The 20,188-nt window shown below is 42.2% G+C and overlaps 1 protein-coding gene across 1 annotated transcript in view; it reads right to left on the reverse strand.

Moving 5' to 3' along the window:
* Positions 1-581: 581 nt before the first annotated feature.
* Positions 582-20,188, reverse strand: part of TNFAIP8L3 (TNF alpha induced protein 8 like 3) — a 42,933-nt gene continuing 23,326 nt past the window's right edge. The window contains exon 2 of the mRNA XM_040226512.1: positions 582-2,095. Within this exon, the coding sequence (XP_040082446.1) occupies positions 1,533-2,095 (563 nt within the window). The 3' untranslated portion in view covers positions 582-1,532. The remainder of the gene's footprint in view (positions 2,096-20,188) is intronic.

Raw genomic sequence — 20,188 nt, forward strand, 5'->3', positions numbered from 1 at the left:
CCTATTACCCAGTAGACATTTTCCTATGAACTAATTTTGAGTGCTGGTGGCTGAAGAACTTAACCGGATGCTTGATACTGATGTTGACATGGGAGCCAGTTGGGGTTGAATGGCCACAGTAGGTTCAGCTTGCCATCTTTTCACACTCGCCCACAAACCATCTCTTGATGCTCTTACCAGAGAGAGGCCATAGGGCAGGCATGAATCATGGGGCTTGAGCTAATGTAGTATTTTTGCATTATTATCAGATACCAGAGAAGCATAACAGGACAGAGGTGATGCTGGATGGGCAAGTCTCTTAAGGTGATGTCCTCCAGACAACATTATAAGGCATTAAATACTTTGTGTGAATGTGAGGATTTAAGACACACGGGGAAGGAGGTCACGATGTCCATAACTAGCTCCCCACTGAGCAGGGGCACAGGTCTCAGCCTATACCTGCTCCCCCAGGGGCTACTTTCCCTTAGGGTCTGAGTGCAAAGCTCTTACTCTTTATTTTCTTCCTCCTTTCAATCCCATCATTCTTAACACTGTACCAAACTCCAAGGAATTTGATTTTTGAATCACAACTCAAAAACATCTTGTTTGAAGTATAATTCCAATTTATTAACAAACCAGAATAAACAGCACAAAATGACTGTGGAAGACTAAGAAAGACAGGGGTTCATTCAGCCCAACTCTCCTGTGCATGCTGGGATAAACCTTCCCTGTGCCTCTTTGATGGTGCCCCTTAGATGGGGAAGGCCCGTCCTGCAGGAGCAGGGTGAGCACAGTTCTTCTCTGCTTCTTCCTCATGGGTGGGAAAGTCTCTCTACTCCCCTACCTCCCAGAAAGTTCCCCCCTGCAGGACCATAAACCTGCACATCTAAGACTTGAAAAACATTTTTCCACTTGGCTGCTATACTTTTTCACACCTTTGGATTCATTTTTATGAATGAAATTGTGTGTTTGAAACAGCACATCTCGACACAGATTGCAAACCCAGCCTGTTAGAAACTATTGTTCTTTCCTCCACTGCCTGATAGTCTAGATCCAGGTTGGTCCCCACAACATGCCAAAGAGAAACTAGTAAGACCTCACATTAGAGTTATTAAAAGCATGAACATAGTCTCACTTGATCCTCACAGAAACCCTGGGAGGTAGGCAGGTAGGCACAGTGGTTCCAGGATCCAGAGAACAAAGTCGTAACTGATGGAGTGGGAACCAAATCTGTGCACTCTGACCCCTGGTCCAGGGCTCCTTCCACTCCACAGGGTGAACTGGGCCCACCCTGGTGAGCAGGGTGGCTTTTCTGCTCAGGAGAGATAAGACGTCCTTTGGGCTTGCAAACAAAGGAGATTTTAAGTACATACCTCAGCAGATAGCTCAGAGGATAAACACACCTGAGCTCAACCTAGCATCAACATCGGAGGGATGAACAAAACAGACATAGGCATCTTTGACAAGGGTTTCTTCTTGTTTCCTGATTCTCATGTGGAACACGCTGGGTGCCATGACATGAATGCAGTGAAGTCCAGGAGGAGGGAAGGCATTCAAAGGACTTTTTCATCTATCAGTTTATTGATTCCCTCGCAGATCTTCTTGAGGTTGGGCCTACAGTCTCCATCGAGGCTATAAAGGGTGGAGAGGAACTCCACGTCGGCAAAGTGGTTGAAGACATGATTGATGCGCCCGTGGGTCCTGGGTGTGAGGTGTCGCTGCACCAGTTCATGCACCAGGTCCTTGCACTCGTGTAGGAGCTTGGAGAGCACGTTTCGATCAAAGGTGTATTCCACCTCATAGAAGCTGACGATGGTCATGGCGGTCTGGTTCAGCTTCTTCCTAAACTTCTCCACTATCACAACTTCCTCTGGGCTGAACTGGTTGTTCCGGTAGAGGATCCCAATTTTGATTGCCACCTTGATTAAGTCTTTCATGATCTTGTGGGCTTCCTTTTTGTTATGTATGTGCTCTTTGGTGACTTTGTAGAGCTCATCAAATATCTCGCTGCTGGTATCATCAATCAGCATGTTGGCCACAGTTTTGCTGGCTATTTTGCTCAGAATCTTCTTCTGGGCTTGAAGGGCAAGGTTCTTTGAACTAAAAACATCAGGACCTATGGTAAGAAAAGAAATAAAAGTTATATAAATATGAGAACCTTTGATTAGGTTTCTACAAGTGAAATATACTAACTTGAACTTTACATTCTTAGGGCAAAAATTCATGCCTTCATAACCCATGACTCTTTTATGAAGCCCCACCCTAGTCTGGTTACTTCACTGTCCTTGCTACATGATATGCCTGTTTACCTTCTTGAACCTTTTAAATTGTCCTTTTTCCTTTCTGGACATGGTCTTCTCATGTCCAGGCCAGATCTCATCCTTTTGACCTACTTCATGCAGAAAACCTCCTTGAATCTATTTGCTCATGGAGAACTCCCTACAATAATTATTGTAATGAAAACCATTCAGTTTTGCAAATTTACAGGAGGAAATTATTGTTTAGTGATAAGAATGTAGCACCAGTGCCGACCCCATTCCTAGGACAGACCTGGGTGGTTGATCATGGGAGTGTTTTTTGACTGAGTCTTAGAATCCATATTCATTGAGTCTAATGTATTTTTTTCACATTTGATATCTTGGAAGTAGTGATCTGTCTTATAGTCACTGTTGCTAGGTGGTAGTTGTATTGTGGTTGCATTACCTGTGTGTGCATCAATTTACACAATAGGAGACAGAGATTTGAAATAGAAGTCATGAGTACTCTTGAAAGAAATGTTGCCTCACCAATGCTCTTAATGACAGAGAACTACACTGTGTGGGAAACACAGACATCAATGCTCCGACCAAAGATGCTTCCGCCAAGTAGTAGCCTGAATATGAGGAAATGTAGAAAAACCAAACCCAGTTTATTTCCCATACTTTCCACTTTATGAACGAATGAGAACAATATATGTTAAAGGAAATAACACTATGTATAAGTAAGTCTAAAAAGAATCTTCTAATAAGAAATTGGACACAAAACTCTAAGCAGCAGTAAAAAAGCAATTATTTGTAATTTGATTGGAAACATTTTCTTCTTTCTTAAGAGCATATAAAATGGCCTCTTATAATTGATGGGGTCTTAGACTGGATGGAATACTCCATGAAGTTACCAGTTAGCTGAAACTGGTATATGAAATGAAACCCATTGGCCGTCTTCATTCAACAGTATGTATGTGTATCATTCTTATCTTCCCAAGGAGAGTCAGGTTGCCTGAGGACAGAGACAGCATCTCCCACAGCACCTAGCTAAGTCCTGGGCACAGGGATGGAATGGTATTTGTTAAGTTAAATGCTAGAGAAATTCTGCAGAATAAATCTCCCTTTGAGAACTGAGGGCCCTCTAGGATCCCAAGAGTTCTTTTCCAGCACTCTGTGGCTACATGGAAGTGACAGGCAGCAGCATGGACAGACAGATGGCCACACACACCAGCTTTTGCAATCCTCTCTGGCCCCTCCTCATCTCAATCCCACCCCCTCTGCTTACCCTGGATTCATCCCTCAATGGAATGCCATTAATCCCTGGGTGCATAAGCCTCACAAACATGGACTCAGTAAATACTCAAACATGATTCAGACACAGGCTCCAGCTCTTCCTCCACCTGTATGCCCCCTCATGGACTGGCTCCTTCCCTCCCAGCTCAGCCCTGAGTTTTCCCAGGACAGCTACTCCTGCTCATGGACCCCTTCCAGCTGTCAGCCCCAGAGGCATGGCCTGGAGTGGGGTCACTAAAGTGAGATCAGTAGAACTAAAGAAGCAGGCACCATGGGTCTCCCACGGCCCCAGGAGGCTCTCCTGAACGTCTGAGAACATAGATTCTTCAAGTAACTTCAGAGCTAGTGATCCTGACACAGCCAGGATTTTCCCTTCAGCCTCAGTATGAAGGGAAGAAACATCAATTTTTGACTTTTCCTTACTGTGAGATTAATGCCCTTCCAGAGCTGGAGACAAATAATATTCCTGCCCAGTCTGATCATCTACCATGGTCATCAGACCTTTGTGTAGATAACCTTTGTTTCCAAAACATCACATTCCTCCTCCCCATACAAATATTTACCAGGATTAAGGATATTTAAAAGATTGTGCTGCACGCTTTGAAGTCAGTTCCACAGGAGAAACTTAAAGACTTTTAAGCTTTGGCTCTGTCACCAAAATAACTGTATGCCTCCCTAGGTGGTTATTCTGTTGGGAAACAATGGAATCCAGATGGATCTGTTCTGGAATATCAAAAAACGAGTAATTTCTTTGTAGACACAGTTCCCCAAACTTGAGAAGATATTTGAAGAGGCACTCTAGAAATGAAGCACAGAAGCAACTGACCAACTAACTATGTGTCTGCTGAAATATAAGCTCTATGGGAACAGGAGTTTGTGTCCAAGCCCCACTGGACTCAGTGGGCCCACTGGACCCAGGTGGCCCTTGGCAGCTATTGTTGAATGAGGGAACACTGGCTCTGAGCCAGGCACTTCATGGCTTTACCCCGAGAACTGTGGGAAGCTGATGTTTTTACCAAGGCTTTCTTGCTAGCCAGATTCCAAAGGGTCATCACACCTTTTGCTCTTCTATCCCCATAAGAATTTTGAAAAGCAAGTACCTCCTTGCATATTTTTTAACTTGACAGCAAGTATTTTTCACCTTATGGTTAAACAGTTATAATTTCAAAATAGATTACATGTCTAGATATTTTAAACATTGATACTTTAAAATCAATGTGTTAAATTATTCTTTTAAAAGTATCCAGTGTACACAGCGCACACCACAGTGATAATAACATCCATTATTGTCCATTTGAAAATGACAGGAGCAAGCTCTTCTTTAAAAATGAGAGCTGCTACATTGTTTTTTTTCTACTTAAAACTGTATATCTATGACATCTAGAGAACTTTAACTTATTATCTGTTTTTATGCTTGAAAATGTTTTATTTGATCAAGCCATCCATAATTCTCTATAACCAGAGGATACATAAAAATTGAAATTTAAATTAAAAGATAATTCTAGTGATCAAAATCTCCAATCCTTAAAAAAATTCCTTAAAAAGTTATCATTCTAATTATTTTGGGTAGAAGTATTAAACTGTTATAAATACAAAACATAAAAAGTAGTTTTATTGGGCATGTACCTCCAAGTGAGATTAGTAGAGGCACGTCATCACTTTGTTTGACCAGGTTTTGCACCCCAGTGAAATGTATTCATATTTGTACCAGTAAGATTCTTCATGGGTGGGAACTGCATGACTGAACCAGTGGAAAGAAGGAAGGTTCACTGTGCTTTGACCTCAGATTGTTGTTCTGACAGTTGAATTTAGAAGAGTATTGAAGTGAGAAAGAGGAGTTGGACTTAGATATCAATTCCCTCAAAACTCTCCTCATGTGCTCATCGCATGGAAAGTTTCTGGACTCTCTATGGTGCACACACCAATTTGAATCCTGCTCTTTTATAAGAGCAGTGTTGTTCCATGAGATGTTAAGTGCTGTTCTTTTCAGAGAAATAGAGTTTCTTTTTTTTTTAAGGTTTTACTCCATAATTATAAAATACTGGTTAAATTTCCTGTGTTGTACAATATATCCTTGTAGCTTATTTTATACATGATAGTCTATACCTGTTAATCCCCCACTCCTATTTTGTCCCTCCTCCTTCCCTCTCCCAAGGAAGAAGGTTACTATGGTAACTGATTGTTTGTTCTCTGTATCTGTGAGTCTGCTTCTTTTTTTGTTATATTCACTAGTTTGTTGTATTTTTTAGATTCCATGTATAATGGGTATCATACAGTATTTGTCTTTTTCTGACTTATTTTACTTAGCATAATACTCCCTGAATAAAGAATTTCTTGATCAAAAAAGGTTTGGAAAACATTAGGTTAAACAATATTAAACAGATTTCTTTCCTATGAGACTTTAAAAATATTTCTTTAATACATTAAGGTGTTTTATCAGCTATCAGAGATGGGTGGGTATAGTTGGTAGAATAATGACCCCCTCCAAATGTCCACATCCTAGTCTTGGAATCTGTGCATGTACTACCTTACCTGGTAAAACAGACTTCATAGATATGACTAAGTTAAGAATGTGGAGATGGAGAAATTACCCCGGATTAGCCAGTAAGCCTGATGCAATTACAAGACTCTTTATAAGTGAAAGAGAGAGAGAGAGTCAGAAAAAAGACTTGATGATGGGGGCCGAGGATCAAAGGGATGTAATGTCTGGCTTCAAAGATGGGAGAGAGAACTGCATCAGTCAAGGAACAGAGGCGGCCTCTAGAAGTTGAAGCGGGCAAGGGAACAGATTACCCACTAGAGCCTTCTGAAAAAGTGCAGCCCTGCTGACACATTGGTTTTCAGAGCTATAAATTCATTCAGGGTGTCTGATCTCCAAAGCTGTGTGACGATAAATTTATATAGTCTTAAATCACTAAGTTTGTGGTAATTTTTTATAGCAGCTGTAGGAAACTAATTCAGGTGAGTAGAGTGTGGAAATGTTCTTGTTTAGTCACTAAGTTCTATCACTCTTTTGATCCCATGGACTCAAAAGAGGCTCCTCTGTCCACTGGACTTTCCAGGCAAGAATACTGGAGTGGGTTGCCATTTCCTTCTCTAGGGCATCTTCCCAACCCAGTGACTGAACCTATGTCTCCTGCTTGGCAGGTGGATTCTTTATCACTTTAGCCATTAAGGAAGCCCAGAGTGTGGTAAAGCATTTCCCAGTTTTATCTAGTTACCAAACTCTGTTTTTTGAGTAGAGTGACCAACTGCCCTGAGTTGCCAGGACTGAGGGGTTTCCTGTATGGTGGACTTCTGGTGCTAAAATTTGAAAAGCCCAGGCAAATTGGGGCAAGTTGGTTACCCTTTTCCTGAGCCACTAATGATACATAGATCATTGACCTAAAAAAGGAAGCATCATCTCAGCAGGGTAAGATGCTTACTCTTGTTGCCACACATACCACACTTCTCTACTTGCTTTTTAATTCTAGAGTCAATCTTAACCTTTTTTGGTCTCTTTTTGGTCAAAGTTTCTTTTGTCCCTTGGTTTCTCTGCAATTACTGAGCATTTATTCTTTGTTCAACTCTGTAGAAGTGCCGTGGGGGACGTCCTCCCCTCTTTCCCCAATATTTAATTGGGTTCTACTCTGAATATGGTCCTGCTGGGAGGCAGGGTAGAGACAAATGAAAGAAAATACTTTAACACGTGAAACAGCCCAAATTGGCATGAGAGAGAACAGCTGGTGGAAACTCTGGGCTCTGAAGGTGGACTTGAATGTGGATAGGTAGGGATGGCTACAATATCAGGAGGTGGTTTCTAAAGTCATTGAAATAGGCCAGCAATTTCCCCCAAATCACAAAGGCCTTGGGTGGTTTCCCACATATGTTCTCAGCAATTTCTCTTGTAAAAGAATATGTTATTTACCTACAAAGGGACTTGTGGTACAAGCTTCTATGCTGAGCCCTCAGGAGGGTCACAGGTATTGAATCTCTGAAGCCTAACAAGAGGCTAGAGCAGAGGGATTAAGGATCATCGAATTATGAGAGAAGCTTTAAGAAAGAAACAGCTACCAAGGTGATTCCCACACTCTACTCCAAACTGTCAGTACTAAAATCTTTAGAAGGAGGGCCAGCAAAAACAAGCTCCCTAACATTTAGCATGATTCCAACCTACTGAAGATAGGACCCACCAATCACAGCATGCCCCAACATGTATCTTCCAGAACACTGGTCCTGTCAGATGTTGCAGGGGAGAATATTTTGTGGTCAGCTAAATGAGTTTGTAGATGACTATATATTGTGGCTGGCTTTTGATGTTGTGCCACACTAGACAGCTTATTAAAGGCTCTAAAAAGTCCTGAAGTAAAGATAACTATGTAGTTTTATTATTTATTTGATGAAATAGCATCAAGACACCAATCTGGTCCACTCTAACAATTCCCAGGGGGAGGGCTGGAGAGCTAATACTCTTTCCAACAGGCACATGATTCAGGCGAGAGTGTGTGCACCAAGGGAGGGCTTGGGGGTAGGGGGCAGATTTTGTTTTTCAATTTATTTTTAATTGGAGGATAATTGCTTTGGGACAGACTTTTTGCATGTGGAAATCTTGGACTTGTTTCCTTGCACCCATCCTTCTGTCTCTGTCTCTTGCAGAGGGACCATGTTGGCGACTCAACAGGGAGAAGCACTGCAGACTGAGAGGAAGAGCGTGAACTTTGGAAGCCAAGGTCAGGAGTGCCCTGGGAATACCTGGGAAAACAGGTCAAACTAGTGCGCATATGTTTGTTTGGGGGAAACACCAAGAAGATCTAGGCTAGGTCATGGCAAAAACTATTCTCTTTTTCCTGCATACAAGCCTTAAAAAGGCTCTTTTAGCCAGTGACAATTCTCTTAACTACATTTAAACAACAGTACCCACTCCCCAGCCATGAAAAGTAATGGATGGTTTACAGTACCTGAGAATCTCTGAGAATGGGAATAGAAAGGTGATTATGCAGCTTGTGTGACTAGCACAAGGAGATGAGACTGAGAAAGCTGCAAAGTCCATCCTTGAGGAAAAAAAACAAGAGCTTCCTTAAACCAAGATTGATAAAGGCACTCAAATAAAAAGATTATGAAGTCAGTGCTCTGAGAATAAGCAACCTTGGACCATTACAAGGAAAGGAAAAATACCAGAACTCTGTTGGGAGAATGGTGTGGCAATGGGAATGAACTAGTTTGAAGAGAGAATGCAAAAGGTAATTTGAGTGGACCCTTTACTGCATGGAAAAGTGTTGGGGCCAGTCTGAGCTGATGCTTCTATAAATGATGTTTAGCTGTAGCACAAGTGATGTTTCCATGTTTGTAGAAACACTAAGCTCTCCTGGATGGTGAAATGCCAAGCTGGTGGTGATAAACAGCAGGAAGGGTGAGTGGGCAGAAAAGAGGCAGATGAGCTTCAGCATGGTAAGAGCAAGGTGGTGCATTCTGGGAAAAATAAATGATGGTTATGAAAGATGACAGGATCTCAGCTGTCAGCTACAGCCCAGAGAAGAACTCTTGAGCATCAACCCAGGATGTGCTGTGGCAGAGAGGGGCTGGGGGACAGACTTGGCTCTTTTCTTCTTATTCTCAGGACCTTGTAACTTCTCTACCTCTGATTAAAGAGTGTGTGTAAAACATATATGGCTGTATGGATAGCTGTGTCAAAATTATAAAATTATCTGTAATAGCACTCACACAATCTCACTTCACTTCTGTAAACAGCTTAGGAAAATGGCAAGGAAGAGAGTAGGCTAAAAATTGTTAAGTAGAAGTTAGGGGTGGAGAGGGTACCATGAGAAAAACAATCTGTGGTGCTTAATAAGCACCATCTGTCAAAGTAGGAGGCCCAGAGTACAAAGAAGTGGGGAGGGGAGTCCCCAGGGCACAAGGAGGGGTAGAGGGTGATCTGGGCAGAGGGTGATCTGTGATTGTCCATGTTTCTGGTGCTCAATCACTTACACTTCACTGGGTTTTTGTTTTGTTTTGTTTGCTTTATTTGAGTGTAGTTGATTTACAATGTTGTGTTAGTTTCAGGCATACAGCAAAGTGAATCAGTTACCCATATACATATGGCCAATCTTTTTTTAGATTCTTTTCTCATATAGGTCATTACAGAGTACTGAGTAGAGTTCCTTTCTATTTTATATATAATAGTGTGTATATGTCAATCCTAATCTCCTAATTTAGCTGTTGGAAATAAAGTTTGAGCAAGTCTCCTTGAGATGGAGCAGCCCGACAAACTACTCTGAATGTGAACTTTCATGATGAACACCCATCTTCTGCTCACCTGCACAGGCACCCAGAAAAGCTGAATATACTAGTCATGTTCTCCTACCTTGAGGACAGAGCCCCTGGGCTCACCCCTGCGTGCCTGCATACTCAGTAGCTCAGTCATGTCCAACTCTTTGCTACCCCATGGACTATGGCCCACCAAGCACCCCTGTCCATGGGATTTTCCAGGCAAGAATACTGGAGCAGGTTGTCATTTCCTCCTCCAGGGGATCTTCCTGACCCAGGGATCAAACCCGCATCTCCTGCGTCTCCTCTACTGGTAGGCAGATTCTTCACCACTTGAGCCACCTGGGAGGCCCATGAGAAGACCCAAGGTCTCCAAATTCCCACCACCTGCAATAAGAAGCAAGCAGCTTGTGGGTCCCGTGGGTGAGTCACCATGGCTTGGAAGGGCAGCAGCCTCCACCAGGCACCATGAAGGGGTGTGAAAAATGAGAACATTAGAATTTTATTTCTGTTTCCTTGTTTTCTAATGAGATCGATTAAGCTTTACTAATATTTAACATTCAGGCTGACCCTGGGACCCACCGGTGTGTGGCAGTTTAAGAAAAGAGGAGAAGATTCCCCTATTCCCCAGGGGGTGGGGAAGTATTTAGTGTGTATCTCTCATTTCTTTGTTCCATTTCAGCAATTTTGGCTTATTTTGGCATATGTTTATGTGTGCTTGGTTAAATAGACTTACTGCTTATATTATTTAGTTCTGACTAAACTAACCATTCAGAGAAGGCAATGGCACCCTACTCCAGTACTCTTACCTAGAAAATCCCATGGATGGAGGAGCCTCGTAGGCTGCAGTCTGTGGGGTCGCTAAGAGTAGGACACAACTGAGCAACTTCACTTTCACTTTTCACTTTCATGCATTGGAAAAGGAAATGGCAGCCCACTCCAGTGTTCTTGCCTGGAGAATCCCAGGGACCGGGGAGCCTGGTGGGCTGCCGTCTATGGGGTTGCACAGAGTTGGACACGACTGAAGCGACTTAGCAGCAGCAGCAGCAAACTAACCATTATGAAATGGACCAATGATTTCAAAAGATTCTTGCAAGAAACAAAACTGAGGCCTGAAGATAATACACTAATCATGCCAGCACAAGTGAGTAGCAAGAAAATGGCAGAGCTGATGATTATCTTCCTCATCAAAAGAGGTTTTCCACAGCCAAATTATAAGGTAAAAGTAATGATCTAATCAGATCAGACAAGAAATGAGCTATAAAAATTTCAAAAATTCTAGTAAGATTATTTGAAGTATGGATTTCATACACTTGTACTTGCCTCAAGATATCCCCCAAGGCAGTAGGAAGTCGTGGCAATTTGCAAGACACTGAGTGCTGAGTGCTAAGTCCCTTCAATTATGCCCGACTCTGTGCAACCCTATGGACTGTAGCCCGCCAGGCTCCTCTGTCCGTGGGGGTTCTCCAGGCAAGAATACTGGAGTGGGTTGCCATGTCCACCTCCAGGAGATCTTCCCGACCCAGAGATCAAACCCGCGTCTCTTAACATCTCCTCTCCTACCTTATATCATCAGGCAGGTTCTTTACCATCAGCGCCACCTGGGAGGCCCAGCAAGACAGACACATTGTGATTTTGATCTTAGCTTGTACTGTGGGTGAGGGTAAGAGGCAATAAGGAACAGCCTGGGTGACTTTGGGGGAGATGGATGAGTCAGGGGTGAGGCTGAGTGCTTCTTCTAGCTTGGAAGACATGAGGTAGGGGATACTAAGGCGCCACCAACTCAAACAAGCATCTGGGAGAGCGTGTGTGGGGAGGATGACTTCAGGCCTGAGCATGCTGAGTTCTAGGGGTCCCGGGGGCCTGTACAGCAGGCATCTTCAGCTTGACATGTTCTGCCCTGAGCTTCCCATTTCCCCATTCAGACCCAGTCCCTATCCATCAAGCAGTCGACAGTGAAAAGACCTAGCTTCCTTAAATAATTAGCCAATTAAAGATCCTGGGGGATAAATAGGTTCTTCCTTTAAAATGCAAATTCCTCGTTAAAGTGTAGTCTCTACTCACTGCTTCCTGGGGATCACATCAGAGCCGCATTGCAGCCCTCCTAGGGCTCCTCTCCTACTTCATGGGCCACCTCCCCACCAAGAAAACGGATTATTTTAAAATGAGGGTAGGAAGTGACAGGAAGGTTTCGGTACAAAGGATTGAGGTGGAGGGTAGAAGGAGGAAGGACTGATTTGTCAGAGACAACCAAGTGCAGAGGAGAGGGTGTTGCAATAGCCCGTCTTCACCCACCCTGAGTCCTGCCTCTAGCTTGGGCTTGAAAGAAAGTGAAGTGTTATTTGCTCAGTTGTGTCACTGAGCCTGCCAGCCTGCCAGGCTTCTCTGTCCATGGAATTCTCCAGGCAAGAATACTGGTGTGGGTAGCCATTCCCCTCTCCAGGGGATCTTCCCAACCCAGGGATCAAACCTTGGTCTCCTGCATTACAGGCAGATTCTTTAACATCTGAGCCACCAGGGAAGGGGTGCCCTTAAAATCTTGCCCTTGGCTAAGGCCTGGGAACAGTCACAGACTTTTGCTTTGCCCTGGGTGGCTGCTCAGTCCTAGAGATTCATTCATCTAGCAATCAGGAATGAGGATTTGAGTGTTTTGTGTGGGGGGGTGGGGACCAGACATGATGAAATTTCCTAGCTATATTGGAAGTTTTAGGGTGCTGAGAAAGAATATAGGAAAGCAATGGTAGACAAAACAAGGTGCCTTCATAGGAAATCGTATTCAGACTGTTGCAATGCCTCACACTGAATAAGTACACTTTAAAGGCAACATTTAATGACCTTCAAGATGAAGACTCTTTTTCATTTCCAAAAAAAAAAAAAATCCCTAGGCCTTGAAATAACCATTTCAGGTGAAGAAATCTGGCAGGGTCAGCTGTAAACTCTTCTAGCTCATTATCTCACTTTGTTTTAGACGCCCCCAATCCACCCACCTCAGCACTGAGGAATTCGCAACTCAATTAATAATCATGTCAGAGATAATGTTAACTACAAGCACAGATTATGTACCCCAGGTAGTGTATACTATGTATTTGATCCTCACAAAAGGGCTGCAAAAGGAAGACTGTGAGTCCTATTTTATAGATGAGGAAACTGAGGAACAGCAGATTTAAGTAATTCATTTAAAACTATGAGACTAGTTAAGTAAGACAGCTGAAGTTGAGCCAAATAAACTCTAGACAAAGCCTGCAATCTTTGCCTCCCTGCATCTGCTTTTAGAAAATTGTCCCTGGTTCCCTAATGACTGTGATTTCTCACTTATTTGAGAAATTAAATAGGTCTCAATTAAAATCACCATCTAGCACTGAGATTTACATTTCATCATTTTTAAAAAATATTATCCCAAAAAAGCCAGTCTTATGATGTGACAGAACAATACTACCTATTGATCAAAACTTAAAGGTAGATGTAGCTTTCGTTTTGAGAGGCCATTCTATATATTTGAACAGAGTTGCATACTGGCTTTGTTTTTCATATTGATTTTATAGCTAGTTCTGAAAAGTGGAAGAGTGACAATTTTACTTAACAGAACTAACTGAAGCAGATACTTGTGAAGTCACTGGGGTAGGGTGTGTGTGTGTGTGGTGAATCATCTCCAACTCAACAGGTTAATTTTGGAGATCTGAGAGATATTTTTGTCTCACTGCAGTAGAAGAGCAACTCTCACTAAAAACAACATCTATGATATAGGATTTCTTTAAGCAAAGCTTATTCACCCCTCCCCCAATCTCTCTTGCATCTAACAAATAACAAGTGTGTCTCCCTGAACAGCAGGTCATACTCAGGCATAATAAAATAATAAAAATAGAGTCTATATATGTAGTGCCTTATGCACAGCAACTCATCGTATCCTTGCAACAATTCAACATGCAGGCACTGATCACCACCATCATCATCATTTTACATACAAGAAAGTGCAAAGTGAGGATCAGTAGCTATTTAAATGCACCATTTAGGAAGTGGCAGAGTTGGATTCGGGCTGCCCTAGAGTCTTGTGCTTCAACCCCCCACACCAACCTGCCATTCATGAGGTGATAAACACCAATTAGTTTAAAGGCTTTTTTGAATTACTGCTCACTTTAACATAGAGATTGAGCTGGTTTTCTCCTCAGAAGAATTAACTTTTTACAAACCCATGGAGCATTTCAAATATATAGACAAAACAGAAGATAATATAACAAACCTCACTTGTATGGTCACCACACATATGCAACAAATCTTAATATTTTGCCCTCAAAGACATAGGGAGATGAAGCCCGCTTTGTTTTCAACTTTGTTTCCCTTCTGTCTCCTCAGATCTAATTGCAGCTTCAGAAGTCCATGTGTCTTTTTCTCATCCATGTTTTTATATGTTTACCTCATGAGTATGTACACATCAGCATTATACTGTTTAGAGTGTTTTTAAACTTCAGATGAAGGTATAACATTACACAGATCCTCTGCGTCTCTTCATTCAACCTCATTCTTGCAAGACTGATCTCATTAGTCATTTCATTGCTTACACGAATATATTCTATATCCATGTTTCATGTTGATGGACGTTTACATTATTTCCACTTTCTGAAAGAAAGTAAGTCCACAGTCGCGTCTCCTTGTGCACACACACAATAGCCTCCTGGGGTCTAAACCTAGGCCAGCACTGCCAGATCCTGCGCCACAGCTGCCAACTGCTTCCAGCGAGATTGCACTAATTTTCACTCCCAGCTGCAGTGTATGAATTTCCTGTGGATCCACTTCCCCATCAACACTTCAGATCCAGATTTTAAATTTTTGCCAATTTGTTAAGAACAAAATGGTACCTCATTTTAATATGCATTTCCCTGATTATCACTGAGAGTCAATATATTTTGTGTATATTGAGCATTTAGGCCTTTCTCATCTGTGAATTACTTATTCATATAGTCATTTCCCGCTTCCCTGGTGGCTCAGCTGGTAAAGTATCCGCCTGCAATGTGGTAGACCTGGGTTCGATCCCTGGCTTGGGAAGATCCCTGGAGAAGGGAATGGCTACCCACTGCAGATTCTGACCTGGAGGATTCCATACACTATACAGTCCATGGGGTTGCAAAGAGTCAGACACGACTGAGGAACTTTCACTTTCTTTTCATGGTCATTTCCCACCCAATTGGATTGTGTGTCTTTTTCCTGTTAATTTGTAGGAGTTTTTATGTATTATGGATTCTAAATCTCTGCTGATCACATTACTTGTGAAAATCTCCTCCCAGTCTGTAGCATTACCCTTTAATTTTGTTTATGGTGTCTTCAGCTATACAGAAATTCAAACTTTTATTATAGTTAAATTTATCAGTCTTTCCCTTTATGGTTAGTGGTTTTTGTGAAAGTGGAGTGAAAGTGTTAGTAGCTCAGTCATCTCCAACTCTTTGTGACCCCATGGACTGTAGCGCACCAGGCTCCTCTGTCCATGGAATTTTCCAGACAAGAATACTGGAGTGGGTTGCCATTCCTTTCTCCAGGGGATTTTCCTGACCTAGGGATAGAACCCAAGTCTCTTGCATTGCAGGCAGATTCTTTACCATCTGAGCCAACAGGGTAGTGGTTTTTATTTTGTGTTAAAAAAAATTATTTCCTGCCATGAGGCAATAAGTGAGTCTCATATATTTCCCAAAAGTTTTAAGGTTTTGTTTTTCACATTAATGTCTTTAATCCATTTGGAATTTATTTGTGGGTACTATAGAAGGTATATTTTTCTCTTCATAATTTATTCAGTTTATTGAATAGCTCATCTGCCTGCTACTGATCTGCCAGGCCACCTTTTTCTTGTCAAGTTCCATATTGCAGAGGTCTGAGTATTTTACTCTCTTCTATTGATCATTTTGTCTATTTCAACACCAATACCACAAATACTTATAGTTACTTATAGGAAGTCTTGATTGGCCATAGGGCAGTTCCCCCCATTTTATTTTTCTTAGAAATTGTTTTATTCTTGCCTTTACTCTTCCAAATGAATTTTAGTGTCATTTGACCAAATGAACACCTTGTATTCATCTGAGGTAAACTGATATGTGTATGATAGTAAACTTCCCATTCATTAGCATGATATAGCTCTCCATTTAATCAGAGTATCTTCTCTGTCTTTCAACAAGGTCTTACAGTCGCACCCATAAAGTTCTTGCGTATCTTTCATTATGTTTACTTCTAGGTACCATATAGTTTTGTTTGCTACTCTAAAGTGTACTTTTTTCTACTATATTTTCTAAATGGTATTGATAATGCATGGGAACCCAACTGATTCCTGTATTGTTGCTATTGCTCAGTCGCTAAGTTGTGTCCCACTCTTTGTGACCCCCATGGACTGCAGCATGTCAGGCTCCTCTGTCCTTCACTATCTCTTGGAGTTGGCTCAAATTCATGTCTGTTGATCCCTGTATATTTGTTTCCAATTGAAAAACTTTGTTGAGTTCTGAGTCCTAATAGATTTTATGTAGCACTGCTTGTAACTTTTAATGTGGATAGCTACATTGCCTGCATAGAATGATTGTTTTCGTCTACCTCCTATTTCATTTTCTTGCCTTATTGCCTTAGTAGGAAACTGAAGTACAATACTGAATAGTAAGGGTGGTATTTGGCATCCCTGTCTCATTTCTGACTTTAACAGGGTTGCGTCTAATAATATTTCCCACCACATATACTGTCTGCTGTAGATTTCTGATGGATACTGCTATGAAGTTAAGGAAACTTCCTTTTCTTTCTAGTTTGCTAAGGCTTTGTTTAAGGTAAAAATATGTATCTAATTTTATCAAACACTTTCTTTGTACCTACTGAGATGATTATATGGCTTGTCTCTCTTAATATGTTTATTTAACCAATTATTAAGAGACTTTTTAATTTGAATCATCACTGCATTCTTAGGATAAGCTGCTTTACTTGGTCATGTATTTAATATACTGTAGAAATCTATTAGTAAATATCACAGTCAGCATTTTGCAATTATGCTCAAAGGTGAGACTGGTCTTTAAACTTCTTCTATTATAGTCTTTGTCTTATTTTGATGTCAGAGTAAACTAGCCTCATAAAATGGATTGGGTTGTTTTCTCTTTTTCTGTTTTCTGAGACTGTACATGTCAGACAAGGATAAATGGTCTTTTGAAGGGTTAGTAAAATGTGTCCATAAAAGCCACTTGTGACTAGTGTTTATTCTGAGAGTAGGGATGAATGAAGAATCAATTTCTTTAATGTTTCCTGGTGTAGAAGAGCAATAATTCCCTAAAACAGAACATTCTTATAATTTTTTATTTAACAACTACTTTAAGCTCTTGAGAGCTTAAAATCTAAAATCTTAATCCAAAATCTTTAGAGTTTTATTACTTTCCCTAGAGCATCCACAAAGTAGGTAGTCATTCTGAATGGTAGATCACTCTCAGGAGTAAAGAGACAAACACTACCCACTGGCATAATTTTTAATATTGTTCTTCTTGTTTTGTTTTAAGAGGGGAGACTGGGGAGCTGTTTCTCAAAATATTTTCTTTCTTTAATAAGTTTATTATAAAAATGATACATGAGCACTGAGAACCATCAGAAAAGGCAGATAAGCTAAAAGAAGAAAGTAAGCACCCCATGATCCCATCGGCATAATGGTTAGCATGTATATATATTCTTCAAAACACTCTCCCAGGCATAAGCACTTTCATATTCACTAACATGGGAACAATGATCACTATTTTCTAATCTGCATTTTCACTTAACATTCTGAGGATATCTTTCTCTGTCAATAAGTAGATTATATATTTTTTGATGATATAATTTCCCCCTGCTCTGATTTTCCCATTTCCTCTCCCAATTCTCTCTTGAAAGACTTTAATTTGTTCACAGTTTTTGCTACAAAGAACCTGGAGACAGTAACAAATAACCTAGCACCAGGGAACACTGTGGAGGAGCTGGAAGGCTTTAAGCAAATACTGAAAATGTATTTGCTCCACTCATGACAAAGGTTGGAAGCTAGGACAAGCATAACAAAGGGTTATGAGCGTTCACCGAGTGCCCAAGGCTGGGAATGGATGACGAAGCGTCGTACGCCCGGCCTTGAGGTGTTCGGAGGCTTCCTTCTGACCACCTGTTTCTGGGAGCAAGGACTGTTGTTTCATGATAAGACTCCCTTTAGAGTTTTGCCAAAGCTATGTTATGGCTCGGAGAAGGCAATGGCACCCCACTCCAGTACTCTTGCCTGGAAAATCCCATGGACAGAGGAGCCTGGTAGGCTGCGGTCCATGGGGTTGCGAAGAGTTGGACACGACTGAGCGACTTCCCTTTCACTTTTCACTTTCATGCATTGGAGAAGGAAATGGCAACCCACTCCAGTGTTCTTGTCTGGAGAATCCCAGGGACAGGGGAGCCTGGTGGGCTGCCATCTATGGGGTCACACAGAGTCGGACACGACTGAAGTGACTTAGCAGCATGTTATGGCTTGGGTGGTAGGAACTGTATTTTATGCTTGAATGCTTTGATGTTTTATCGAGAAAGGCTATGTGCAAGTCTGCTTTATGCTCTGCTCCCTGAGACCATATATCTGCGAAAGCTGGAAAATAAAATTTGTCAGTCCACTAGAGGCTGTCCCTGAGTGCTCCTTTCAGAGTGCGGCCCTCCAAGCCTTACAGAGCACAAAGAGGGGAAGGATGTCCAAAGGTGTCTCTTGGCAAATGGCAGTACTCCCTCCTAATGCTCCTTCCTGAGCCAGGATATGGCAGGTGACAACCAGAGGTAGCCCCACAAGCAGACTCCTTGGCTCCACTTACCCCCATTCCAGCCCTCCCACTGGAGGCCTGCTTGTCCATGTCAGTCAGCAGTCATACTGAAATCAGAAGCCACAGGTGGCTTCACTAGGACGGCTGTGCCCTAGCCCAGCTGGCTGAAGAAAGCCAGGTAGATGAGAACCAAACAGCACCAGCCACACAGCTGGCTCTCCATGAGGGTGGAGCCCAGGGCCCCGCATACCCACAGGTGAATCCAGGGGACCCCTGTCTGGGTGGAAGGGGCAGAGCCACAGCTTGTCTGTTCCAGCTGAAGGCCCCCTCCCAGCCAGGGACGGTGGCCCTCACACCTGAGCCCAGCCCGCCTACAGTCCTTTCCCTGTGCTGCTGTGCTGTGACTGGCGCCGGGCGCTAACAGGACTGATGCTCGGGAGGGTGTGAACCCCACACCTAGGGCAGTGTCAATCAAGCAGAAGTAGTCCAATAAATGTTACGTGAGTGTCTAGATGAATGGTTTAGCCTGTTCTTTTCTCACACTTGCAGGCCTAGATTCTATCTGTTCAAGATACATTCTGGAATAAGGTATGTATTCACAAAGTGCAGGCTGAACTGATCTCACTAAAAAAAAAAGTACTGAATTCAGCTGAGGGACTGAGTTCCATCCCTTGCCTGTCACACAGAGGTGTCTGCCTGGTCCAGTCAGGCTCTGTCTGTGCCTCCACAAGCAGCAGCAGCACCTGGGAGCCAAGATGCCTCACCCCATCATACCCGCAGTGCTCACTTCCAGCAGGAACTCTCTCCATGGCAGCAGCATCCACCTCTCCTGCCACCCCTGAGCCTTCCCCCATTCACGGCCCTTCACGCTCACAGGCTATTTTAATACTCAGGAGCTGTTGGAGATCAGAATAGCGCAGGACATGTCTGTCTCTCTGGGTGATTCTCTTTCTCTGTTGGCAGCTCCCAAACTGTTCACCAAGGCAGGCGCTCAAACACTCAGGCTCAGGCCATCAGACTGCTAACAAGGATGCCAGTAGGAAGCCACATTCAGAGCCGTGGGAGGATGCCAACTTGGTAATATGTGAAATTAGTAAACAGACTGATGCAATAAAAATGTCAATCTTTGGAATTCTCCCATTTTTGGATAGCTATAAAGCCTAAAAAGTTTTTTTTTTTTTTTAAAGCAGGCAATAAAATGAAACAAACTCTTATCTATGTTGGAAAAAATAAACAAAATATGGGCTGAGACAGTGGGTATTTAAGCCCAAAGCACTGATGCTCTTAGAAGGTGCTATAATGAGATTAATACAGTAATATGTTAACCCTCAGTTTAGTGAGCTTAAAAAAGATGAACAATTTGCTGTACTAGGGAAGTCGAAACACACGAGGGTGAAGAAACAGAAGGTTCTTCTGGATGGGAGATGATTTGGCAGCCAGTGTTATGCCTTGCTTAATATTCTACTTAAATTGGTTTTTTTCAGTGAAATAAGAATTTTTTACAATGACGTTTTTGGATTTCAGTCAATATGAACAGGAAATGGGCATATGTAATATGACGTATAGTACCCCCTAACGGTATTCTAGAGTAACTGGTTTTTTCTTGTTGTTCATGGATCTGAGGTATGAGACATGAGTTGAGACACATTTTGGAAATCCATTGGTGCCATAGTCCTA

The sequence above is a fragment of the Oryx dammah genome, unplaced genomic scaffold (assembly GCF_014754425.2).
Source record: "Oryx dammah isolate SB20612 unplaced genomic scaffold, SCBI_Odam_1.1 HiC_scaffold_26, whole genome shotgun sequence".
Classification (NCBI taxonomy): Eukaryota; Metazoa; Chordata; class Mammalia; order Artiodactyla; family Bovidae; genus Oryx; species Oryx dammah.